The sequence below is a fragment of the Geotrypetes seraphini genome, chromosome 10 (assembly GCF_902459505.1).
Source record: "Geotrypetes seraphini chromosome 10, aGeoSer1.1, whole genome shotgun sequence".
Taxonomy (NCBI): Eukaryota; Metazoa; Chordata; class Amphibia; order Gymnophiona; family Dermophiidae; genus Geotrypetes; species Geotrypetes seraphini.
Genome location: NC_047093.1, coordinates 80,143,295 through 80,168,990, shown reverse-complemented (window position 1 = coordinate 80,168,990; position 25,696 = coordinate 80,143,295). Strand labels below are relative to the sequence as shown.

General features: G+C 39.8%; 2 protein-coding genes across 20 annotated transcripts in view; both read left to right on the top strand.

The window, feature by feature from the left end:
* The window catches only part of ZBTB26 (zinc finger and BTB domain containing 26), a 61,788-nt gene extending 55,962 nt beyond the window's left edge, over positions 1-5,826 (top strand). For 14 of the 17 annotated variants that reach the window (XM_033960546.1, XM_033960544.1, XM_033960538.1 and 11 more), the window contains 2 exons: positions 2,357-2,441; positions 3,719-5,826. In XM_033960546.1, coding sequence (XP_033816437.1) covers positions 2,422-2,441; positions 3,719-4,931 — 1,233 coding nt within the window. In that variant the 5' untranslated portion in view covers positions 2,357-2,421 and the 3' untranslated portion in view covers positions 4,932-5,826. Of the gene's footprint in view, positions 1-600; positions 1,675-2,356; positions 2,442-2,706; positions 2,750-3,718 lie in introns of those variants that run through there. The other 3 variants (XM_033960554.1, XM_033960555.1, XM_033960550.1) reach the window with 3 other exon arrangements.
* A 12,314-nt stretch (positions 5,827-18,140) lies between these two features.
* Positions 18,141-25,696, top strand: part of ZBTB6 (zinc finger and BTB domain containing 6) — a 28,604-nt gene continuing 21,048 nt past the window's right edge. The window contains exon 1 of one of the 3 annotated variants that reach the window (XM_033960606.1): positions 18,141-18,297. The gene's annotated coding sequence lies outside the window, so the exon portion shown is untranslated. Of the gene's footprint in view, positions 18,298-18,332; positions 18,501-23,561; positions 23,677-25,696 lie in introns of those variants that run through there. The other 2 variants (XM_033960607.1, XM_033960608.1) reach the window with 2 other exon arrangements.

Below are 25,696 nucleotides of genomic sequence, written 5' to 3'. Positions count from 1 at the left end.
CATTTTGCAAGTGGCTATTGAGGTGGTATGTATTCAGGTATTTCCCTGTTTCTGGAGGGCTCATCATTTAAAATAAGAGCTGTAGGGGAATATGAATCTGGGTTAAAGAACTCTGCAGGGATGTCTGAGTGGCCATTTTTGTACAAATGCTACCAGATCAATGTCCTTATCCCTATTTTTTTGTGTGTATTTATTTTGGAGGTTCTCATGTATATTCAAATAAGAAATCAAATGTTCAAAAATGGCTGCGAGATGTACTTATCCACTTTTCTCCTATCCAAAACAACAACTAGAATTTCATAGGATGTTTGTGATCCCTCTTTTTTAAGCACTTTGCAAAGGTCATGGCAAATATCTCATCCTGTAAAGGTTTTTCCTGATATCTATTTATTTAAAACATTTCTAATCTGCCTTTCCCTAAGGCGGCTCACAAAATTTCCATACATAATAAAATACAGTAAAACCTTGGATTGCAAGTAACTTAGTTTGCAAGTGTTTCGCAAGACAAGCAAAACATTTGATTAAATTTTAACTTGATATACAAGCAATGTCTTGCAATACAAGTACATACAGTATACACACATCACAACTAAGCCGATGGTTCTCTCTCTGATCCTGCAGGAGTGTAGTGACTGTTCTAAACGAGCTAGGTCTTGCAACCCAAGTATGTATGGTATTTTATACTAAAGTTTTTGGTTGTGGAACGAATCATCTGAGTTTCCATGATTTATGGGGAAATTTGCTTTGATATACGAGTGCTTTGAATTACAAGCATGCTTCTGGAACGAATTATGCTTGCAAACTAAGGTTTTACTGTACACATTTCAAAGGAGACTTACATTAAGTAGGGACCTTGTTTGCATCAGGAAACCTCTGTTTTTTCTCTATTCAAAACATCTCTTTCTGAATGGATTAATTCATTCAACTTCCTTTTGTTTCATTCTTGAAAAGGAATGACATTGTTATAGATTTTCCTTTCTGCCCTATACTTTCCTTTTTCAGTGTGTTTTTATTTTTAGGAAGAGCGAAATCTGCCTCATTGACTTAAAAAAATATATATGTAGTAGTGCTTCTTCTGAATCTCCTTCCCAATCATGTTTCCCTGTCACAGATGCATTTCACAACAAAGTTACGTCTATCCAGTTTGAGCATATCAATGCCACATACCACAGGTTCTGGACTAATGAGAATACCAAGGAAGGAAAAATGAGGTCTTAACTGCTAATTTTTCTTTCCTTTAGTCCATCTAGACCAGGTCAAATTCCCTCCTAAGTACCTCAGAACCTACATTTTTCAAGTTATGAACTGCAGACAAATTGGGTGACTTAACTCGGAAGGTCCTAATAAAGTAGACGTAACCTTCCTTTCAAAATAAATGAAGATATTTGCAAGTGAAAAGGATATGTTGAGGAATATTTGGAGGAGTCCAAGTCTTTTTCCCAGCTTACTCTCCCCTTGATTTTCTTGGGGTCGAAGATGTATGCTATTGATACAATAATTTATAGATCATTTATTCCATTACATTATTTGAAATACTTATGACATCATGCTGCACTATACTCTTATAGAGTGAAACACGCAGGACTAATATTTCTGTCTCTATCCACGGTTCAATGGACACAACCCACAGGTTCTGGACTGGTTTAGTGTGATTAAAGAAAAGAAGTATAGCAGGTAAGAATAAAATAATAGATGTTTCTCTTCATAATTTAAACAAGTTTGGTGAGGTGCTGATGAGAGCAATTGTCAATCATCCACTAGGTGCTATTTATAGTATTGCACCTAGCAGTACCTAAGTAGTCTTAGGTGCCATTTTATGCTAGGGTTTTCTTGGGCTAAATGAATGCACCTAAGTCAAACCATCCCTAAAATCCACCAAGAAACTGCTCTTAACCATGCTTTCTAGTAGGTGCCTTGGAGTAGACGCCTACCAGCTAATTATCTTTGAAATTGTTTTTTAATTACTGACAATTTCTATGATAATTAGAAAATATAGATTTTCTTCTTCTCTTGCCTTTTCATGTACATTTCCCACTTATATGGGATCTAATCTTACAATGTTGCTTTTATGATTTTTTTTTTTTTTTTTTTGCCACCCTAGCCTCCCCCCAATCAGATTGTTATGGCAAGGTTAAAATTCAGCTACTGTCGATGTCACATTACTGTGTTTTTGGTTTTTCTTAGGGCTCCTTTTACAAAGCCACAGTAGATGTAAATGATTTAATGCTCATATGAATTCTATGAGCATTGGAGCATTTAACTCACAGGTGGTAGAAACCTCTAATGCAGGTTTCTAAAAGCCAGCTTTAATGTTGCCTATTATTTATCAGTTTGAAAATGTTCTTTATTTCCTCAGATGACTGGTTGCGTCGCACATTCCAGATTTGGGAACAACATTTCAAAGAACTTCCTGGATTTCTCATGTCAGAAAAAGGAATAAGGTACTATAGTGGGTGCTACATATATATTGTATTGCTTAGACTAGATTAAATGTACTGAACAGTTTCCAGCCAAATTTAAAACTGTTTAGACAGGGTGGAAATATATTTTGAAAACTTAAGTGCCAGTCAACACATTTTAGGAACTAGGAATATTTTTTCTTGCTGTTTGTTTGCATTTTTATTATTATTTTGGTTATTTTGTTTGACCTATTATCTCACCTTGTGTGTTAAATTTTTTGCTTCTTTTTGTTTATTTGCTTTTCAGAATTTTAAGCACATTGACAGGAAAAATCTCAAGAGCCAAATATGTGAGACTGGGGGTGGGGTGGGGGGGAGATATTTGTGTATGATATAAATAACTTGAAATCTTTCAAGAATTATTTGCATATGGATTTTGTGGTGGCATCTGCTAGAATGTGTTAATTTCCTTCTGTGGCATCAGTACTTTATAGGCCTAGAAATCACATTGCTTCTGATGTCGTACTTTCAAGGCTTGTGCAAGGATAGCAATGTGCTGTAAACTTAGAATGTATCTATGCCTTTCCTCTTTGACTTTGCTTGTTTCCTAATATTACAGGTAAAGGTAATTTGTTTTCTTATCAAAAAGTGACGGCATTCCTTTATAACTTATTACACGTGTACTATTTTTTATTTGATTTAGAGCAGGGGTCTCAAAGTCCCTCCTTGAGGGCCGCAATCCAGTCGGGTTTTCAGGATTTCCTCAATGAATATGCAGGAGATCTATGTGCATGCGCTGCTTTCAATGCATATTCATTGAGGAAATCCTGAAAACCCGACTGGATTACGGCCCTCAAGGAGGGACTTTGAGATCCCTGATTTAGAGGTACTTTTACTAAGGTGCACTAGCCATTTTAGCATGCGCTAAATGCTAACGTGTTTATAGACTATAATGGACACGTTAGCATTTAGCGCACGCTAAAACGGCTAGCACACCTTAGTAAAAGGACCCCTTAATTTAATGTTTATGTATAATCCACATTTCTAAAACATTTAAATTAACTGTTATAAATAACGTATACTAATATTTATAGCCAATATTAGGATATAGCATTTTAAAGGTAATTATGAGTCCTATTGAATTATTGACCTGTGTAACTTGTCAGAGGAAGTACATTTTCTCTCAGAACTTCTCACGGTTTTTTAGGCTTATAAATGCTTACAGACTTAAGTAGAAAGAAATATACAAATGGCAAAAAGTATGAAGTTGACCAAATCTTCAGTGGAATTGATAGTCATTTTAAACTTGTGTTTCTCAGGTCTGCCAAAATGAGTGAAACAAATGATATTCTTCACTTCAAATTTGAAAATTATGGAGATTCAATGTTACAAGAAATGAACAAACTGAGAGAAGAGAGCAAGTTCTGTGATGTTACGGTGTACATAGACGACGTGGAAGTCCATGGACATAAAATTGTATTTGCAGCAGGTTCACCCTTTTTAAGAGATCAGTTTTTATTGAATGATTCAAAGGAAGTGAAAATCTCCATCTTACAACGCTCTGAAGTAGGGCGACAGTTGTTGCTTTCCTGCTACAGTGGTATGCTGGAATTCCCAGAAATGGAGCTTGTTAACTACTTAACTGCTGCAAGCTTTCTGCAAATGCGCCATATTGTGGAAAAATGTACACAGGCTTTGTGGAAGTTTATAAGACCTAAAGAGCCTTCAGAGGCTAGAGAGCAGTGCGAACAGAAAACAGATTCTTCAGGGCTGGTCAGGCACCAAGACAGTGAGAGAGAGGATTCTCTCATCCAAGATTCACCATGCATCCAGCCGTCGGAAGACAGTCTGGATATGGAGGATAGTGAAATCCAGATTGTCAAAATAGAGTCAGTTGGAGAAGTATTGGATATTAGGAGTAAAAAAAATCAGAATGATTTCACATCTTCAGAACAAAATGCCTTGCATTCATCAGAACCACAACACTCTTTAATTAATTCGACTGTGGAAAACAGAGTTGGAGAAATGGAACAAAACCAACTGCAAAATTACTCCCTTTCAGATGCTGGTTTAGACAATGTCATTCTAGCTGCAAAGGAAATATTTGGACCCAATAACAGGTCATTAGACAAAGGACTTCAGTGGCATCATCAGTGTCCTAAATGCACCAGAGTGTTTCGACATCTGGAAAACTATGCCAACCACTTAAAAATGCATAAGCTATTCATGTGTCTGCTTTGTGGCAAAACATTCACACAAAAAGGGAATCTCCACAGACATATGAGAGTGCATGCAGGAATAAAACCTTTTCAATGTAAAATATGTGGAAAGACATTTTCTCAGAAATGTTCCTTGCAGGATCATCTCAATCTTCATAGTGGAGATAAACCCCATAAATGTAACTACTGTGACATGGTGTTTGCCCATAAACCTGTTTTAAGAAAACACCTTAAGCAGCAACATGGCAAAAACAGTTTTGACAACGCAAATGAAAGAAATGTTCAAGACATCACAGTAGACTTTGACACATAGGGCCTTATTCACATATTGTGCCTGTGTAGAAAAACTTTATTGAACAATTCCCGTGGCATACGAACATAAATCCTGGATTTGATTATCATCAAATAACTCAGTTTTGTGTAATTAAACTTCCATTCCAGTTCTATGTCTAGAATGTAGCAGATGTCCCAGACTGAAGAACATTATAGATTTCAAATTGAAGCTGATCTTTTCAAGCAAAAGTTCTGATTTTTAACCCATAACTTAATTTTATTTTTGTAGACTTGTATTTTATGTGTATTTTATCATTTAAGGTAGAGACATCCAATATGTGGGCCAAATTCAGCCCACTTGATACTTTTAGTAAAAATATTTTTTACCCTAACTAGCTAGCATACATGATTTTGAATTAGAGATGTGTTTGGTGAATGTCAAGTCCCAGTGTCATCATGTAATATATAATGGGCTAAAATATTCAAGCAGTCCATATATACATGAATTTCTGATCATCTGACTTGCTTTATTGTTTAAAATAACTTGGAGACCCCCTTATTTAAGGACTAGATTTGGTACTATAAATTTGTGAGGATTGTTTCAAACAATAGAATGCAAAATTCTTCCCTTCATGGTACCTGCATAAACCTTGATGCACTTGTCATCTGGGTTTCAAAAAAAATGGGCACATTTATATCAGTAAACATTTACAATTGCTAGTGTGGTTCAAAATGATAAAAATGACCAAAGTTAAAACAGCCAAGAAGTGAAGTATTCAGTCCATGCCTTTTAATCACTGTCCATTATGTCTTGTGAAAGACTGGATGTCAAAATGCCAGAGCTGCAACATGTAAGATTCATTATGTGTATACTTGAATGCTGCAAGTTTTCTTTGGGTGTCTGCGTTTTGTGGTATTTAAACACTTGAAAACTGTGTGTTTCACTTTTTGTTTGTGTGTGTATGTATGTATATACTGATATACGAGTATGTAGCTTTATAAAGCATTCCACTGCAGGTATTTACAACACAAATGGTCTTAAAATTGAAATGATTCTTGGCAAACTTAAGTAGCCATTTTTAAGTAAGATACACTGTTTTCTGGTTGTTAATAGGCTAGAAACAACAGTGAAAAGGGGTTAGGAATCAGTATCAGCCCTCCTTAAAATATCTGCACTTCTTTTACATTTGAAAGGAACAGTCACTGTGGAACTTTAGTGCTATCTTTTGATTAATTTTCTTCATGGACCAGAAACAACTGGAAACACAACTTGCATCCTTTTCTCCATCAGATCTCTAGGTGAGTTAGAGGAAAGTTTTGGAATGGAGAAAAGACACTTTTTTCATTCAGATCATTAAAACGACTGAAAATGGACATAATTAAAAGAACTGGAGGGGAAAGATTTATTTAGAAGTGTACCTTTAACAGTTGTTTAGGTCAGGATTACTGAATGAAAGATAGCATGCATGTAATTTGAAAGATATTTCTCTTAACTGAGAACTTGTGATTAGAGCCTTGTGAGCCAGTAGCAGCAATAAACCTCATGAATGTAACAAAACTGTGATGCATTTGCATGCAAATTTGTTTTGATAGACTATTTTAATGGGTCATATTGAAATAATTTGACAGTGCCGCTATTGAGTAGGGGTCCAAGGAATATTAGAGTCTTGATAATTTAATATTAAAAAATGTAACAAAAAACTAGACCTAGTAAGAAGTGAGCATTCCTAGCATTAATTTTAAATAGGACAGGCAAACTATTCTACATAATACTTACACAAGGGCACTTTTATATTATTAATCACTAGTCTTTAAGCCATTTACATTAACGGATTAATGGGTGTTAGAATAGACGTCTCTCTCTCTCTCAGCCGCTTTCTGTCTGTCTGTCTTTCAGTCTCTCTCTTTCCTTGGCTGTCCACCACCACCCCTTGCCTGCTCCCCCTGTCCAGCAGTAGCCCTTCTCCCTTCCTTTTACCTCCCCTGTGTCCAGAAGCACCTCTTTCCTGCTCCCCTTGTCCAGCAGTAGGCCTTCTCCCTTCCTTTTACCTCCCCCCTGTCCAGCAGCACCCCTTGCCTGCTCCCCCAGTCCAGCAGTAGGTCTTCTCCCTTCTTTTTACCTCTCCCCCCTGTCCAGCAGCACCTCTTCCCTGCTCTCCCTGTCATAGGGGAAAACACCCTCCAGGGATTCAAGACAAAGTTAGACAAGTTCCTGCTGAACCAGAACTTATGCAGGTAGGGCTAGTCTCAGTTAGGGCACTGATCTTTGACCAGAGGGCCACTGCATGAGCGGACTGCTGGGCACGATGGACCACGGGTCTGACCCAGCAGCGGCAATTCTTATGTTCTTACCCTATGGCTTTGGACTTTCAACAGCTGCTATCGCAGCTAAAAGTGGACTCCGCTGTAGAGCAAGTGACGAAGCGCACCTCCCTTCCTAATGAGGGAGGAGTAATACTGAGGGACACCTAGGACCGTAAGTTGGGTGTGGTCCTTAAAAGACGGTTTGAAGCGCTGGTTTTGGGTATCAAAACTGCACCAGCTCCATCCTTTGTGGCACGGGCCTGTCATACAAGACTATGGTCTAGTACCTCAGAGCTGGAGAATGCCTGTCTTCACATGATTAAGGAGGGAGTGGATTATGTGGCTGATGCTTCAGAGAGTGGTAGACTTCAGAGAGTGGTGGTAAATAGTGCCCCTTCAAAAACGTCGGAGGTAATCAGTGGAGTGCCTCAGGGCTCGGTCTTGGGCCCGATCCTCTTCAACATATTTGTGGGAGATCTGACTCAGGGGCTTCAGGGTAAAATCACATTATTCGCCGATGACGCCAAACTATGCAACATAGTAAGTTAGAACACTTTACCAGACAGTATGACGCAGGACCTACTTCTATTGGAACATTGGTCCTCGACTTGGCAGTTAAACTTCAATGCTAGAAAATGTAAGGTCATGCACCTCGGCAGCAGGAATCCATGCAAAACTTACACACTAAATGGTGAAACCTTAGTTAGGACCAAGGCGGAACGTGATTTGGGGGTGATCATTAGCGAAGACATGAAGACTGCCAATCAAGTGGAGAAGGCTTCATCAAAGGCAAGACAAATGATGGGTTGCATCCGAAGAAGTTTTACCAGCCGGAAGCCCGAAGTTATAATTCCATTGTACAGATCCATGGTGAGGCCTCATCTGGAGTATTGTGTACAATTCTGGAGGCCACATTACCAAAAGGATGTGCTGAGAGTTGAGTCGGTTCAAAGAATGGCCACCAAAATGGTCTCGGGACTCAAAGACCTCCCGTATGAAGAAAGGCTGAATAAATTGCAGCTATATTCACTCGAAGAACGTAGAGAGAGAGGAGACATGATAGAGACGTTTAAATATATCACCGGCCGTATTGAGGTGAAGATGATATCTTCTTTTTTAAAGGTCCCTCTGCTACAAGAGGCCATCCGCTGAAAATCAGGGGTGGGAAATTTCATGGCGACACCAGGAAGTTCTTCTTCACCGAAAGGGTGGTCGATCGTTGGAATGAACTTCCACCTCAGGTGATTCAGGCCAGCAGCGTGAAGGATTTTAAAAGGAAATGGGATACACATGTGGGATCTCTAGGGGGGTAAATTCAAGGGGGTAGGGTTGTTGGAGTGGGCAGACTTGATGGGCTGTGGCCCTTTTCTGCCGTCATCTTCTATGTTTCTAAGCTCTTTATGAATAATCCAAAAATTGGCTAGTACACCTAATCCCTGGGGGGGAAAAAAAAAGGTCTAAGGGAATGGGGCAAAACTACAAATGAATGAATAAATAAATAAATGAATAAATAATGGACATCAGTATGAGCCCTTTGTTGTTAGTAAGCGTGGACCTCTGGCTCAGGCAATATCTCAAAAGGTGACCAGCACCAGACCGAAGTCTAAATGAGAGTAGCCTCATACATCATGTAGTCCATATATACCAAAAAGGTATGTACAAAATTTCACACCCTCCCAAAACCAAATAGACTTTTTTAACACCAGGGAGAAGGGGTTAAAAGGACATAACATATACACTATGCCTGTAAGCACACCATGTGGACAAAAACTTTGCTAATACGTACAACAATAAATGTAATAAATACTATAGATATACATATAAAATATAATAGTGTCTGTGTGTGAATGTGCAAATAAGGAGAATAAGTAAATAAATACCTGATAAATAATTAAAAAGAGAAGAAAAAATGCAAAGTGCAAGGTGCTTCATAAAACACAAAATCTATGGCAAGAATGAGACATAAAGTGCAAATGCAAATGCAAAATCTGTGGCAAGGATAAGGCATAAAGTGCAAATGCAAAATCTGTGGCAAGAATGAGGCATAAAGTGCAAATGCAAAGAAATCCCACTACAGGTCCCTAATAAAAGTCCTATTGAACTAAACTAGAAGTGGGATTGCAGCCTGTAGCACCATAAATAGCAATATAAATATGCATAAGAGTATCAATAGAAAGTGCAAATGCAGGTCATTACTGACCAAACATAAATGACAATATAACTATGTAAGTATCAATATGAAGTGCAAATACATATCATTGCTAGTACACCGTTATTAGAAGTCCTATCATTCAAAGTGCAAGTGCAATTTCTTGCTAACCATACCTCATGTGCTAACAATGAAAAGTTCGTGAGCTAAAAAACACCCCCAAACACACACACACACGCACCAAGCTGAAGTAATAAATAATAAATACTAAACATTCACACATATACAAACACACGAACGGCTCAGATAGAGCCAAATCACAAGTATCCAGGACATGTAAACTTTTGAGAGTCACTCATAAATATCACCACTCTATGAATCGCCACTCGACAGAGCTCCGTTTCGCCACTTCGTCAGGAGCAGAGATTAGATTGAAGGAAACTAAATACAAGTTGGTGAGAAACCGACATAGACTGCTAAGTCTGTCGGTAGGAAAAAATCCCCTGGTTCCAAAGCGTACTGCAATCAAAGACGCTGGGACCGAAAAGTGAAACATGGCGGCTTTAAAGACGCCCTGGAGACCCTGCATGGCCAACGCCTAAAAACGTGGTGACGTGATGACGTCAGGACGTGGCAACAAACAGAGGAAAAAAATATATAATAAATGGATGAGTCAATAAAAGAGATGAAGAAACAAGAAAGAGGTGGGGGAAAAAATTATATATATATATGACCAAAAAGATGGGAATGATAATTTGAAAAATTATATGGATGGAATAAAAATAAAAAGAAATGAAATGAAAATGACCACGTATACCAAGGCCACCAGTACCCTCATGCCATAAAACATCTATCCACATTCTCATTTAATCCCATAGGAGGATGGGATTGAAGGTGGAAAATCCAAAAGTTTTCACGTTTCAAGAGATAGGAATGTTTATCACCATCAAAATTCCCAAAAATCTGTTCTAAAATGCACCAACGCAGTTGGACAAAATCATGCTGGTAAATTATATTGTGAGATACCATAGGAGCTGTAGTTTTGCCAGTTTTTAAGCAACTGCGATGTTCAATAAGCCTAGTCCTTATACTGCGAGAAGTACAGCCCACATACGTGAGACCGCAAGGACAAGTGATCACATAGACCACAAATTTGGAGTCGCAAGAAGTACGTGAAGTCAGATGGTAAACTTTTTTGGTCCGAGGGTGCACCCACTGATTTCCACTAGTGGACATGTTGCAAACAGAGCATTTGCCACAGGGAGAATGATACCCCAAACCTCAACTGTATTGGGGTCTGGGGTGGAAATCCGAAGATATAAGATGCTCAGCCAGATTTTTACCCCTAGAAAAAGCTATACAGGGGCTCTCTTGAAAAATCCTGTGAAGTTGTAAAACATGCCAATGGGATCTGATGCTGGCGGCCACTGCTGCCGACTGTGTAGAATGAGATCGAATACAAATTTGATTGGAAGAACTTTCTTTCTTTCTTCCCTCCAGCATCAGATCCCGGTTTGCATGTTTAGCTCTTAAATAGGCTTTATGAATGACATTGTTGGGGTAACCTCTGGCTAAGAATTTTTTCCTGAGGGTAGTCGCTTCTTTCCTAAATTCCTCCTCCGTAGTACAAATACGTCTGATGCGTAGAAATTGCCCAATGGGAATAGCTGCCTTAAGTCGCTTGGGATGGCAGCTGGAAAAAGACAGAAAGTTGTTTCTCTCGGTTGATTTGTGGTGCACCTTAGTCGATAATCTGCCATTTTCGAACAACACCACAGTGTCCAAAAAATTAATAGATTGTTTATGATAAATCAATGTGAAACGCAAATATTGAGTAAGAGAATTGAGCCAATCCACAAACCCCAAGAGTTGTACTTCTGAGTTGGTCCAGACGAAAAAAATATTGTCGATGAAACGCATCCACCCATGTATGTTGGAAAATTGAGGGCTGGAATATAGGTGGTCTTCTTCGAATTGACTCATGAAAAGATTGGCAATGCTGGGAGTTGCGGTGGTGCCCATAGCGACTCCCTGAATCTGTTGATAAAAAGAACTGTCAAACCTGAAATAATTTCTTGTAAGCACCAGGGAGGCCATGTTCATAAGAAAAGATGTTGGAACTCTGCAGGGAACCTGGCGTAGATCAAGAGTCTTGTTGACTATATTCAGGGCCTGATCTTGAGGGATGCTGGTGTAAAGGGCCACTACGTCCAAGGAAACCAAATAAATCTGAGATGCCATAAGTTCCAACGATTGAAGTTTACACAAAAAATCCGTGATATCCTTGATGAAAGATCTGGCTTTGCATACGTGAGGTTGAAGAAAATTATCTAAAAATTGAGATAATGGTTCCAAGATCATATTTTTCAAGGAAACGATCGGCCTCCCCGGTGGACTAGTGAGGGATTTGTGGATTTTGGGCACTGTATAGAACACTGGAGTTCGAGGATGAGAATTCTGAAGAAAGCGACTCTCTGCCTTCGTAATAATACCTCATTGGTAAGCTTCAGTAACTAACTTGCATATCTCCATTTGAAGATTTTTGGTGGGATCTTGATGCAGAAGTACATAACATTGAGTATCACTAAGTTGACGAAGGATCTCAGATTCATATTGCTGCCTATTCTGTATAATGATGGAGCCCCCTTTGTCTGCTGGTTTGATAATCAAACGTTGGTCCTGTTTAAGAGCTTGTAATGCTTGAGATTCCATGGAAGTCATGTTGATGAAAGTCTTTTTGGCATGTTTAGATTCATTGTTAGCACATGAGGTATGGTTAGCAAGAAATTGCACTTGCACTTTGAATGATAGGACTTCTAATAACGGTGTACTAGCAATGATCTGTATTTGCACTTCATATTGATACTTACAATCATAGTTATATTGTCATTTATGGTTGGTCAGTAATGACCTGCATTTGCACTTTCTATTGATACTCTTATGCATATTTATATTGCTATTTATGGTGCTACAGGCTGCAATCCCACTTCTAGTTTAGTTCAATAGGACTTTTATTAGGGACCTGTAGTGGGATTTCTTTGCATTTGCACTTTATGCCTCATTCTTGCCACAGATTTTGCATTTGCACTTTATGCCTTATCCTTGCCACATATTTTGCATTTGCATTTGCACTTTATGCCTCATTCTTGCCATAGATTTTGTGTTTTATGAAGCACCTTGCACTTTGCATTTTTTCTTCTCTTTTTAATTATTTATCAGGTATTTATTTACTTATTCTCCTTATTTGCACATTCACACACAGACACTATTATATTTTATATGTATATCTATAGTATTTATTACATTTATTGTTGTACGTATTAGCAAAGTTTTTGTCCACATGGTGTGCTTACAGGCATAGTGTATATGTTATGTCCTTTTAACCCCTTCTCCCTGGTGTTAAAAAAGTCTATTTGGTTTTGGGAGGGTGTGAAATTTTGTACATACCTTTTTGGTATATATGGACTACATGATGTATGAGGCTACTCTTATTTAGACTTCGGTCTGGTGCTGGTCACCTTTTGAGATATTGCCTGAGCCAGAGGTCCACACTTACTAACAACAAAGGGCTCATACTGATGTCCATTAATTATTCATTTATTTCTTTATTTATTCATTCATTTCATTCATTCGTAGTTTTGCCCCATTCCCTTAGACCTTTTTTTTTCCCCAGGGATTAGGTGTACTAGCCAATTTTTGGATTATTCTTATAGACTTTGTGGATATTATTGGCTATTATCCATTCAGGGATTTTACTTGTGCTGATGCTCTTTATGACATCATTAGAGTCCTGAATAAGGTTTCGGCTTACTCTGTTTCTGCCCGCTGAATGCTCTGGATCAGACAGTAGGCAGGCAACTCAGCTTCCAAGGCTACTTAAGGGGCAAATACTTTTTGACAAAGATTTAGACCTCACAGCCAGTGTGGCAGTTCGCTGTCCAAAATCCCTCTCGGACTGCAGGGGGCAGCAGAGGCAGTTTTCATACCTCTGGTTACATTTCTCAGAGGCCCTTGCAAGGGTCCAGACAGATTTGGCAGTTACAGGTGCCAGTAACCCTTGGGTTCCCGTGGTGGCTCTGCCACTAAGAAGCCCCAGTGACGCCAGAGTGAATGCCACACCTCTTCACATCGGCAGGTGGCAGTTAGCTTTTTGGAAGGAATGGGAACAGATTTCGTTAGACTGTTGGGTTCTGGACATTATTTGGGAGAGGCACAAGATTGAGTTTTCTCGGCCCCCCTCCGGATCTGTTTCTCTACCTCCAGCTAGACGGCCAGAAAAGGAGGCCAGGGTCCGAGCGACAGTGCAATGACTCTTAGACATTCATGCCATAGAACCAGTTTCTGAAGGAGATTCGGGCTCCGGCAGATACTCCATATACGTCATAGTGCCCAAGAAAGGCACAGAAGACTGGAGGCCCATTCTGGATTTGAAATTGGTAAATGAGGCACTAAAAATCCCACACTTTCACATGGAGATGGTCTGCTCCATTATAGCAGCGGTGATCTCGGGAGAATTCCTAGCCTCTCTGGATTTATTTTCAAACAATTTTTATTGATGACAGATACAAGTCCACAACCAGAAATCAGCCATAGTGAAGTACAAACAATCAATAACAAGAGCACTGCAGGCAGTAGTGCTGCCCGATTTCCAATTCAAATCAATTCACCAATTCACTTCGGGTGAATCAATTTGAATCGATTCATTTTTTTATCCCAGGACAAGCAGGCAGCCTATTCTCACATATGGGTGACGTCACCAACAGAGCCCGGATGCGGACAGCCTCGCAAGCAGACTTGCTTGTAAAAACTTAGAAGTTTTGAGTCAGCCGCACCACACATGCGCGAGTGCCTTCCTACCCAGCGCAGGGCGAGACTTCTCAGTTTTCTGTGGAGCCAAGAAGTCCGTCTTTGACTCTCTGTGTTCAACTTTGTTACTTTGTGCTTTCTCTCACTGCGGTTTGTGTTATTTTCTTCACAAATTGCTGTTTTCTTTTATGATGTTCTCCAAAGTCCTCAATTATAATTTTCATTTTGTCACTTATTTCAAGTTCCTCATTGGTCTTCTTCCTAACTTTCTCAGCTATTTAGATACACAGAAGCACTTCGAATTTCAAGAAGTCATAGCTACACTGTAACAACTCAGATTACATCTTCTCCAATCTTCTTATGATGCCTTCGAGTTGTCCGTCAGGGCCACTGCTTGCTCTGTAGCAATGCGTCGCCTATGAGGTTCATTGATGATGTGTTTGTTATCTGGACTGGTTCAAAGGAAGATTCAGACTATTTTCATCAATGGTTAAATTCCAGACATCCTAAGGTGGAGTTCAGTATGAATAGTGATCCTATGAAAATATCTTTCTTGGATGTTCTTTTTACCAATGAAACACGCTCCATTATGACAGCTTTTTTTTAAGAAGAGCACTGATAAAAAACACGTTTTTGCAATTTTCCAGCAATCATCCTCAGCTGCTGAAACGCAGTCTCCCTACCTCGCAATTTTTTAGATATCGCAGAATCTGTTCAGATATGCCGATGTTTAAACATCAGAGTAAACAACTATTTACACGGCTGAAAAATCGTGGTTATCCTTCAGTCCTTAAAAAAGTTTACAAAAGAGCAAAATTCTTGAATAGAGACTTGTTATTTCTTCCTAGAGATAAGGACAAAACTGAGGACACTGTCATATGCATTTTGCAATACTCTCCTAAAATGACTGCTATTATGAAAATCTTGAGGAAACATTGAGACATTATGAAACTTAATTCTAGCTTTAAGGACACCCACTTTAGAATAGCATATTACAGACAGAAAAACTTTAAAGAATTGTTAAGCCCATCTGACATCAGACACATTTAAACAAAGGCATGGGTGGCCACTACAAATGTGGAAATTGTCTTACATGTGATGTTATCCTGGAATATACAAGTAGCTTTATTCATCCACGCACTAGTTGAAGCCATGTGACTAGATACATCACTACATGTACCATCTCTTATGTAGTTTACATATGTTCAGCCACCCTACAATAAAAACCTGCCAATACAAAAGATTCCTTGACCGAACTCTAGCCTTCCAAGCAAGTCAACAGAACGGGTGGCTAGGAAACATCATCAAGTACTCCTCATCCTATCTTAACTTCAGAAAACTAGTTAAAACCAACCTGTTTAATTGATTTGTAACCAAGAACTCTTAAACCTTCCCCTGTACTCTTTCACAGGTACTTGATATCCCCACATTGTGACTTTATGTAACCAATGACTTCATTGTTATTTTTTTGCTGACTGTCCAGCTCTTCTTGTTGTAAACCACCTCGAACTACTATGGCTTTGGCGATATATAAAAATTATTATTATTTGTCCCTGCCCTAGAATTTATATAGGGCAGACTGCCCGACAATTTAGAGCGCGAGTAACTGAGCACAAGAGCTGCTTGCTTCACAACAGAGTGGAAGCGCCTATTGTCACCCACTGTCTGGAATACAATCACCATTTTTTGGATTTGCAATGTTTCATCATTGATCATGTCCCGGTTGACACACCTAATAGGACACACAATCTGTCATATCTTGAGCAGTTCTGGATACATTCATTAGATAGTAAAGAACCGGAGGGTCTAAATCAGAAGATAGAGTGGAGTCAGTTTTTGATTTTTTTTTTTTAGTTTCATACACTTTTTCCATATGTTTTTTCAATTTTGGTGCTCCCTGTGAGAGTTTGTACCTTGGTGCCGCTTTCGCATGTTTCCTTGGTAGCGCCATGAGGTCACTTCCAGTTGCGTCTTGCTGTCAGCTTGTTCAGATTCAGTCCAGCTTTGTGTAAGAAGTGCCATCTTTTTTGTATTAGGAGACACGATTCAGCGTGCCCCGTTTTTAAAGGTATGTTGAATTTTTAGCTCATGATTGGTATAATACATCCTGAGGCAGCATTATGTGAAATGTTGCCCACTGTTGGTGTTCCCACCGGCTGGACAAACAATTACATATATAAAAAAGATAAGTTTGAGTCATTTTTTTGCACTTTAATTTATGACCACTGATTATTTATTCATATTTATATTGCACAACACAGCGCTTTACTAAGCCCCACAGGAGTTTTTCGCCGATGAGGTTCTCCGCCTGAACACCTTATACGACTGTTGTGGTGGTAGGAGGGATTTGTCTGGGGCTTTTCCTCCTAAGTGGTGGCTTCTCTCACTTGTGTTGTAGCTATATTTACTTTTGTACATTTCATATGAATGTGTTCTATTTATTGACATTGAAATTTTCACCCTTTCTGGGTTTTTTACACTAATTGTGATTACAATATGTCAGATTTGAAATGTGTATCCTGTCAGAGCTGGTGTTAGACCGCAAACGTGAGCTAAGATTTAACTGAGAGAGGAAAAGTCTTTTTGTTTGTTTATTTTGTTTACACCACAGCACCAGTGTGGGTAGGAGAGGGCAAAGGGGGTGAAGAGGCTATAAAATAAACCCACCAGGATGTTTGAAAAAGCAACAATATCCAATTGGGCAGGAAAATCGAATCAAATTGAAATTTTTTTTCCTGAATCAAGCAGTACTAACTTAGCATATGGAATCCTACAGCGACTAACAGAAGATTTTCAAAGGTAAAACCTACTTTTCCACTGCCTTTAAAACCTTCTCTAATAACAAACAAAAAAATTAAACTACTTGTTCCTTCAAATGAGAGGTCAATAGTTTAGCTTTGGTAAAACCAGACTGGAGATTTATTTTTATTTATGCTTTTAGAGATAAATCAGCTATAGTAATCCTCTAAGCGCGCATGCGCACTTAGGAGGTTGTGCTACCTCACAAGTGCTGTGTCCCTCTGTGGCTGTATTCTGTTTATGGCATGCGGTGACTTGAGGCTGGAAGAGCGTGTGCTGGCTGGCAGCGCATGCAGGAGTTTGAGCAGTGGTACCAGTTTCACTGAGAGCTGACAGGAATGGCTGGAGGATGTTATGCCAGTGCTGCTGCTAAAAATTCTCAAAGGAGGGGGAAAGGGAAAGGGGGCTGCTTTTTTTTTTTGGGGGGGGGATAGGTGTGCTGTGGGCAGACAGCTTTGCTCTGGGGTGGGGGGGGGGGGAAGACATAAGGGGGCCATGGAGAGACAATCAGGGATGGCACAAAAGAAAAATATAGGCAGGGGCCATAGAGAGACATACAGAAAGAAAGACAGGAGTCCAGGGAAACACAGACAGAAAGAATGACAGACAGCGTCCAAGGAGAGAGACAAAGAAAATAAAACCAGAAAGACATCTACTCTAGCACCCGTTAATTTAACGAGCTTAAACACTAGTTAGATATAAAAAGATATGTATATAAAACCAATTACTGTATTTAGGAATATCCAGAAAAGACAATTTATCCTGACATGTTCTTCTTTATTTTCCAAACTCCGTCTCTGAGCTAGCTAGCAGCATTTACTGTTGGGAAGAAAAACGATTATTAACCAAAGCTATAAAAGCGCATACAATGAAATAAAGGGAGGAGGGGGCGATGCCATTGAGGCTTGGAACACAGAAAGAGGGAAGCTATTGACGCACAGAGTGAGGCTTGGGATGCATTCAGAGAGTGGCAACTGGAGCACCAGAATGAGGCTTAGAATGCAGAAAGTCGCTCAGAACATCAGATTGAGGCTTGGAATAGTGCCTAACGCTCAAAAACTGGCATCTGCAAAAAAAAAAAAAACACCCACAAAAAACTGTAAATGGTATTCAAAAGTAGCCCAATTGGGAGGGAAACACCCCCATCGTGACAGTTCAGTCTCCAAAAAACGCATGCGCAGCGTCGATGCTGCTCGTCCTAGCTTTTCATGTGGGGCGCAGGTCACATGATGCTGGAGTCTCCGCCTCCTTTTTGTCTATGTCTTTTCCCCAATGAAAGCTTAGAAAGCTCTTGTAACAGTCTCGATTGGTGGTGGTTGGAGTGTGGTATGAGAGAGCAGCTGGGAAGGTAAGTGTCCGTATTCCCAACCGCTGCAGTTTGGTTTGTATTTCGGAGGAAGCCGATAATGTTGGGTGATTTGAGTAGAGTTCTGCTGGGGCTGCCGTAAAGCCGATGATGTCTTATTGTAATTGTAGAATGATTCGTAGGCCTCCTGTCATCCTTTCCTAGGCCTGAAGTTGTCCTGTGGAGTTTATATTCTGATGGCGTATGTAAGTTTGCCACCTCACCTCCAATGAGCTGATCATGCCTTTTGTTTTTTTCTTGCTGTATTGCATGCATGGAGTTGTAGTTTTTGATTTGCATGTACAACTCGAGTGTATTCAATATGGTATAAAATCAATTACTGTATCAACTTGTTGCGATGAGATCGTTATCTTAGTAGTATATATGGGAATTAAATTAATTGCATAATCTATGTACTGATCGAAAATTCAGCTTTATGTAGGATCTTTGTGTTGAATTTTGAATTTAAAATAATAGACGTATAATATTGGCAAAACATAGTAGCTTCACTAAACAACGTTAAGCCTACAAAGTGCTGCTACTACTATTATTTCTATAGCAGTGCTGTACAATATAAACAAAGTATAGAAAATGCAATAATTCAGAAAGAATTAACCAAATGCTCAAGTGACCCTGAGGCATAGACTTTGGATGGTGCTGTAGCTGCAGACTGTTAAACCCAGGAGAAGAAATTATTTTATATAGAGTCCAATTTTCTAGGATTCACCGTAATGGTTAAATATGTTTTCTGGTTTCATGATGAGTAGTACTTAAGTATGCGTGACGCAGAAATAGAAGATTAGATTAGAAAGAGAAGAGCCTAATGGTTAACCCTTTCAGGACCAAGGGACATATTTGTCCCATAACTTTAAAATCCTATAAATTTTGATTGGGATAGTCTACAGTTCTAAATTTGATATGTACGGATTCCATATGATACTGCCTTTATGTAAACAAACTGGTTCCGACATTCATTCATTAGCGTCGTTGCCAGATTGACGAGAAGATTCACTTGCCACACTGTCCATAAGCCAGAAGTGTGATTTTTTTAAAAAAAAAATAATGATATTTCACAAAAAAAATCAATTTTTTGGCATCTGCAAGCCCTTTTTACCATAAAAATGTCATCAAAACCACAAAAATTGGCCAACGATCCTTATGGTCCTGAAAGGGTTAAAGCAGCTGCAGAGGTCTAGAGGTTGATAGTTCAAGTCTCACTGTAACTTTTCAGAGCAGAGAAATAGCCTAGTGGTTAGTATAGTGAACCTAGGCAGCCAGGTTCAAGTCCCACTTCAGCTTTTAAACATGGAGCTGTCTAATGGTTGTTGTCTTAGGCTGGGAAAACTTAGGTTACTGATTGGAGTCCTGCTGTTTTTGTCTTTAGCGTGCCTTGTGGTGTAATCAGATCACTTGCTTGCTGTGTTGATGACCCGAGTTCAAATCCCACTATCATAAGACTGTGAAAATTAAAATTTCATGGGATATGAAGCAGTGCTCTTTATGGACTAGGAATTGGTTATTGAACAGAAAACAGAGTAGGTAGGGTTAAATGGCCATTTTTCGCAATGGAGGAAGGTGATTTGCCACAGAGATTTGTAGTGGCACCGGTATTATTTAGCATATTTATAAATGCTAAATTGGAACAACAAATGAGGTGATTAATGCCCTCTTTTACTAAGCTGCGGTAGAGGTTTCTACCGCAGCTTGGAGCACTAAATGCTCTGATGCTGCTCTGACGCTCATAGAAATTCTATGAGCATCGAGGCATTTAGGGCTTCGGGCTGCTGTAGAAACCTCTATCTCAGCTTAGTAAAAGGGGGGAGGGGTAAATTTGCAGATGACGACAAAACATATGTAAACTGTGAAAAATTACAGTAAAACATTGGGAAATTGGAAGACTGGTCATCCAAATGGTAGATGAAATTTAATGTGGACAAATGCAAAGTGATGCACATTGGGAAGAATATATAATCCAAATCATAGTTAGCAGATCCTAGGGTCAGCCTTGGTAGTTAGTCGGCACCCAAGAAAAATATCTAGGTGTCGTCATAGAAAATAGGCTGAAATCTGCCCAGTGTGTAGCAGCAGCCAAAAATCAAACAGGATACTAAGAATTATTAGACCAAGAATATTATAAAGCCTATCACTCCATGGTATGACCTCGGTTATAGTCACCTTCTCAAATATATAGTGGAATTAGAAGGTTCAAAGAAGAGAGCCCAAAATGATAGAGGATGACACTCCTATTGGATGAGGAAAGGCTAAAGAGATAAGGGCTCTTCAGCTTATATAAGATAGGCTGAGGGGTAGGATGGTCCCAAAAAATTAACACATTTTGTTTGTCCACATGGCTAATTTTATTCCTTTATATAAAAGTGAAAAACACAATTTTACTTAAAACAAAGTTTAGAGTTCACCCCACTTCGCTGTTTTTTAAAACTACTGCTAAGCTTAACAGTATATTGTAATTCTTGTACACTCAACAAATCAATGGTCTATGATATAAGACCGTGTCTTGCAAACTTTATGAGCTGTAACACACTAAGCTGGCGGCCGGGCTCGAGGGCACCTGGAAGTGTACGAAAGCTCTCCAGATGAGGCCCTGAGCTGCCAATGTGTGTGGGGGGGGGAGGGGAGGTGCTGAAAAAGAGGAGGAGAGGCACTGGCAGTGGTTGACTGCCTACAGGATGTGCCTCTTGCCGTGAGAAGCACATTCTATAGGCAGTCAGCTGGTGCTGGCGCTTCTCCTCCCCGGCGTCTTGCGGCACACAGTTTGTGATACACTGATATAACAGGCATCTTTGATGCAGAAGGAAACTTCTTTCAGTGGCTGGCCACTAGCGGAAGAACAGATTTCTTCTGTTCTTCATCTTTTATCAAAGTATCATTGTATTTTTCTTTTTTTTAACTTTATTTAATTTTTAATGCCAACAAAAAGTGCAATATAATTTACATACAAATAATAATCAAATAAGCACTTATAAACAATCTATACAAAAGATAAAAATTTCCTCCCCCACCCATCATTTCCATCAGGAATAATACCAAAACAAAAGATATACACCCCTCCCGCTCCCATCCCCCTGGATGTGTGGGTGCAATACAATGGAAAATAAAGATAAAGGGCAACTATAACAAATCTACAAAAGATGCCAATGGACCCCAAACCAATTTGAATATTTTATTATGCCCCAGCAAGTCAGCATTCATTTTCTCATACTTATAAGTTAAGCATAAGCTCACCCACCAGAAAGGAAAACTAAGGCGATCCCAATTCTTCCAATTGCAAGTAATCATTTGCATGGCTATCCCGGTCATAATTAGGAAAAGCCGGCATTTATAGCGGTCCATGGAGGGGCTTAATATTCAATAACGTTCCACATATAACTACCTCATACGTCAATGGAATTGATGCCTCCAGTATGGTATTAATCTGTTCCCATATTGACTTCCAAAAGTTAAGTATCAAAGGACAAAGTATTTTTCAATGAGGCTTATCCCTCATTCTGCTGCATCATTAACACAGTCAGTTTGGAATCCCGATTCCAAAGTTCCTTGAAAACTGGATCGTCAGTCCACTCTATAGGGTGTAGTTGTTCAACTACAAATTGGGGGGGGGGGGCATTGTTGGGAGACAGCAGACTTGAGAGAGACTTGGGTGTACTGGTGGATGCATCACTGAAGCCATCTGCACAGTGCGCAGCAGCCTCGAAAAAAGCCAACAGGATGCTGGGCATCATAAAGGATAACCCACCAGGCATAACAACCAGGACGCGGGAAGTCATCAAGCCATTGTATCGAGCGATGGTACGTCCACATTTGGAATACTGCGTTCAGTATTGGTCGCCGCACCTCAAGAAGGACATGGCGGTACTTGAGAAAGTCCAAAGGAGAGCAACGAAACTGGTAAGAGGGCTAGAACACTGCCCATACTCCGAGAGGTTGGATAGGCTGGGGCTCTTCTCTCTGGAAAAGAGGAGGCTCAGGGGAGATATGATAGAGACCTTCAAGATCATGATCAAGATCATGAGGGGCATAGAGAGGGTGGATAGGGACAGATTCTTCAGACTGAGGGGGACAACAGGTACGAGGGGGCATTCGGAGAAACTGAAGGGAGATAGGTTCAAAACAAATGCAAGGAAGTTTTTCTTCACCCAAAGGGTCGTGGACACTTGGAATGCGCTACCGGAGGAAGTGATCAGGCAGAGTACGGTACAGGGATTTAAACAGGGTTTGGACGGATTCCTGAGGGATAAAGGGATTGTGGGATACTGAGAGATGTGCTGGGATGTAACACAAGTATAGAAAGCTAACCAGGTAATAAGTATAGAAAGCCAACCAGGTCGTGCATGTGCAAGACCGGAGGGTTAGGACTTCAATGGGAAAATAGGACTTCAATGAGAAACCAAGGTGGCAAGGGGGCCCCTTCTGGTGATTCAGACAGGTCGTGACCTGTTGGGCCGCCGCGGGGGCGGACTGCCGGGCAGGATGGGCCTATGGTCTGACCCGGTGGAGGCACTGCTTATGTTCTTATGTTCTTCAAGAATATTTTTGTTTTTGTTGATCTTCCTTATGTCAAAAGATCAAAAAATGACCGTGTTCTCTGTTACAAGACTTTCAGAGGTCATAGGTTCTGTTTCATCTGTACACGTGTAGAATGTCTGGCAACAGTGGACTCTTGCACCATTCATAGCTTGGTTTCTGGTGCAGTTCTGTCAACAAAAAAGGCAAGTGCTGCTAGGTGCTCAGGCAGAAACCATAGATGTCTGGAAATGACTGTGAGCGCCTTGTTTGCAACTGTTTTATTCGGATATGTGTTGAGAGTAGACAGCAGTGTAAAGTCATTGTATAGAACCCTCATTCACATTGGCGATACATTCCACTATCAAATATACACAAGATTGACAAACAAAGCCAAGTCAGTTACATGAGGAGTCATCGTGCTGTCATCTAAAATTGTGCTCTGAATAAGAACTTCCAGTCTATGTGGCAGTCTAGCAGTTTACAGCTGACAGACTGACTTCCCAAGGAACCAGTTTTCGGGTACAGATTACAAACCAGATGCCATACAAACTAATTATGCGCAATCACCCACATACACAACACAAGCAAACAGTGCTTGCTGGGGTGACCTCTAAATATTATCTAATCAAGCTGAAATTTGACACATGAGTAAAACATACCAAGTGGACAAAAATAAGCATTGTGGAGACGAGATTTAATGGTTGATTTTTTTTTTTTTTGTGTACTACTGTGGACCACCCTACTGAGACCTTTGCTGGAACTTGAGGCAGCCATTTTTGATAGCAGATCTGCACAGGGCAGGAGTGTAGGAAGATCTCTCCTGCCCCTCTTCATCGCTAGACAAGCAGGGCTTTAAAGGTAAGCTGTGGATGGGTCCAGGAGGCAGGCATTAGAGACTCGTGCATAACTGAATCCACAAATCCTAAATCCATTAATATGGAGGAGGGGTTAATATGTTTGGTTTCTGCTAGATATTTTTGACCTGCATTAGTTACTATTGGAAACAGGATACTGGGCTAGATGGATCATTGGTCTGGTTCTTCTTATGTTCTTAGAGCAATATATAAGGAGTGAAAAACTAATGTCCTTGACTTGCAGTGATTTATATTTTAAAATTATAGAATACATAGGCATCAGATTTGTGGGTGTTAGGGCACCCCCAATATTCTTTTCAGCCCTACTTACACATCGGAGTTGAAATCTTCCAGATGTAGAGCTGCAGGGAAAAGCTGGAAGGAAGATTGTTGCAGAATACCTAACCAATGGCCTATGTATCATCCCACTTTATTCCAGGACCAGTAGATTATTTCTCTCTACCTGTCAGGACTGTGTAGAAAGCCTCAAACTTCAGAGGCTTAAACCCCTCCTACTCTTGCCTCATCACAGTCCCTGAGAACATCAGTTCTTCTTACAAGCCAAGCTGTAGGAGTTTGTCTTTTTTGCTCATGTTTTATTTTGTGTAATTTCAGTCTTTGCATTCACCCCCTAATTGCTCTATATCTTTTTTTGAGATACGGCAACCAGAACTGCACACAGTATTCAAGTTGCGGCTGTACCATAGAGCGATGAAATTATCCAAGCCTTTTTTAAACCCTTCTCCATTGAGAATATTGACCATTTAAACCTACTCTCTGTTTTCTGTTTTTCAACCAGTTCTTAAGCCATAAAAAGACATTACCTCCTATCCCATGACTTTCTAATTTCTTCAGAAGTCTTTCATGAGGTACTTTGTCAAATGCCTTTTGAAAATCCAAATACACAATATCAACCGGTTCGCCTTAATCCACATGTTCATTTCACCCCTTCAAAGAAATTCAGTAGATTTGGTGAAGCAAAATTTCCATTGACTAAATTCATATTGGCTTTCTCTCATTAAGCCATGCTTATGTATATGTTCTGTCATGCTTATGTATATGTTCTTTGTAATAGTTTCTACCATTTTGCCCGGCACCATCAGACTTGCCGGTCTGTAATTTCCCAGATTACCTCTGGAACCCCTTTTAAAAATCGGCGTCACATTGGCCACCCTCCAGTCTTCAGGTACTATGCTGGATTTTAAAGAAAAATTACTAACAATAGCTCTGCAAGTTCATTTTTCGATTCTATCAGCACTCTGGGATGTACACCATCCAGTCCAGGTGATTTGCTACTGTTTAATTTATCAAATTGACCCATTAGAAATATGTATGAGTGTCTCTGATTCATCAGAATTGAATACCATTTCTGGCATTGGTAACTCCTTCACGTCTTCCTCAGTGAAGACTGAAGCAAAAGAATTAATTTAATCTCTCTGCTATGGCCTTGTCTTCCTTGAGAGCCCCTTTTATCCCTCGGTTGTCTAGCGGTCCAACCAATTCTCTTCCAATCTTCTTGCTTTTAATATACCTAAAAAAAAAATAGAATAATAGGAGTCTTAGTCGAAGATTTGGTGTGTCAACTCCACAACCCTGACTTGCATACCGTTTGCTGATTAATGCAAGAATTAGGTCAGCAAAATCTAGAAAAGAGAGGCAGAGAGGGAGGAGGTAAGAGGATCATGCTGTCAGGCTTGAACCATTTAAGGTCAATATTAATATTGGCATCTGATTTACATTGCCTTCGACTCCTTAAACATTAGGTGGCACCCAATTCAGTAGTATTTATGCAGTCTCATTTATGAAGTACCTGAGTAGTGTGTAAAATTGTTGTGGGTTTTGACCTTGAATTGGATATTCTTGTATCCAGTGTGTTGCACTGAATGAACAAGTTTGCAATTTGTGTTCTTTTTACCCACTCTAATGAGATTTTCAAGGTATCAACTAGGCAGTTCAGTGCTTTGACTCGCTGTATACTTGATTTGCTCCTAGATTTTTCCCTTGGCTGATTGCTCTCTTTAATT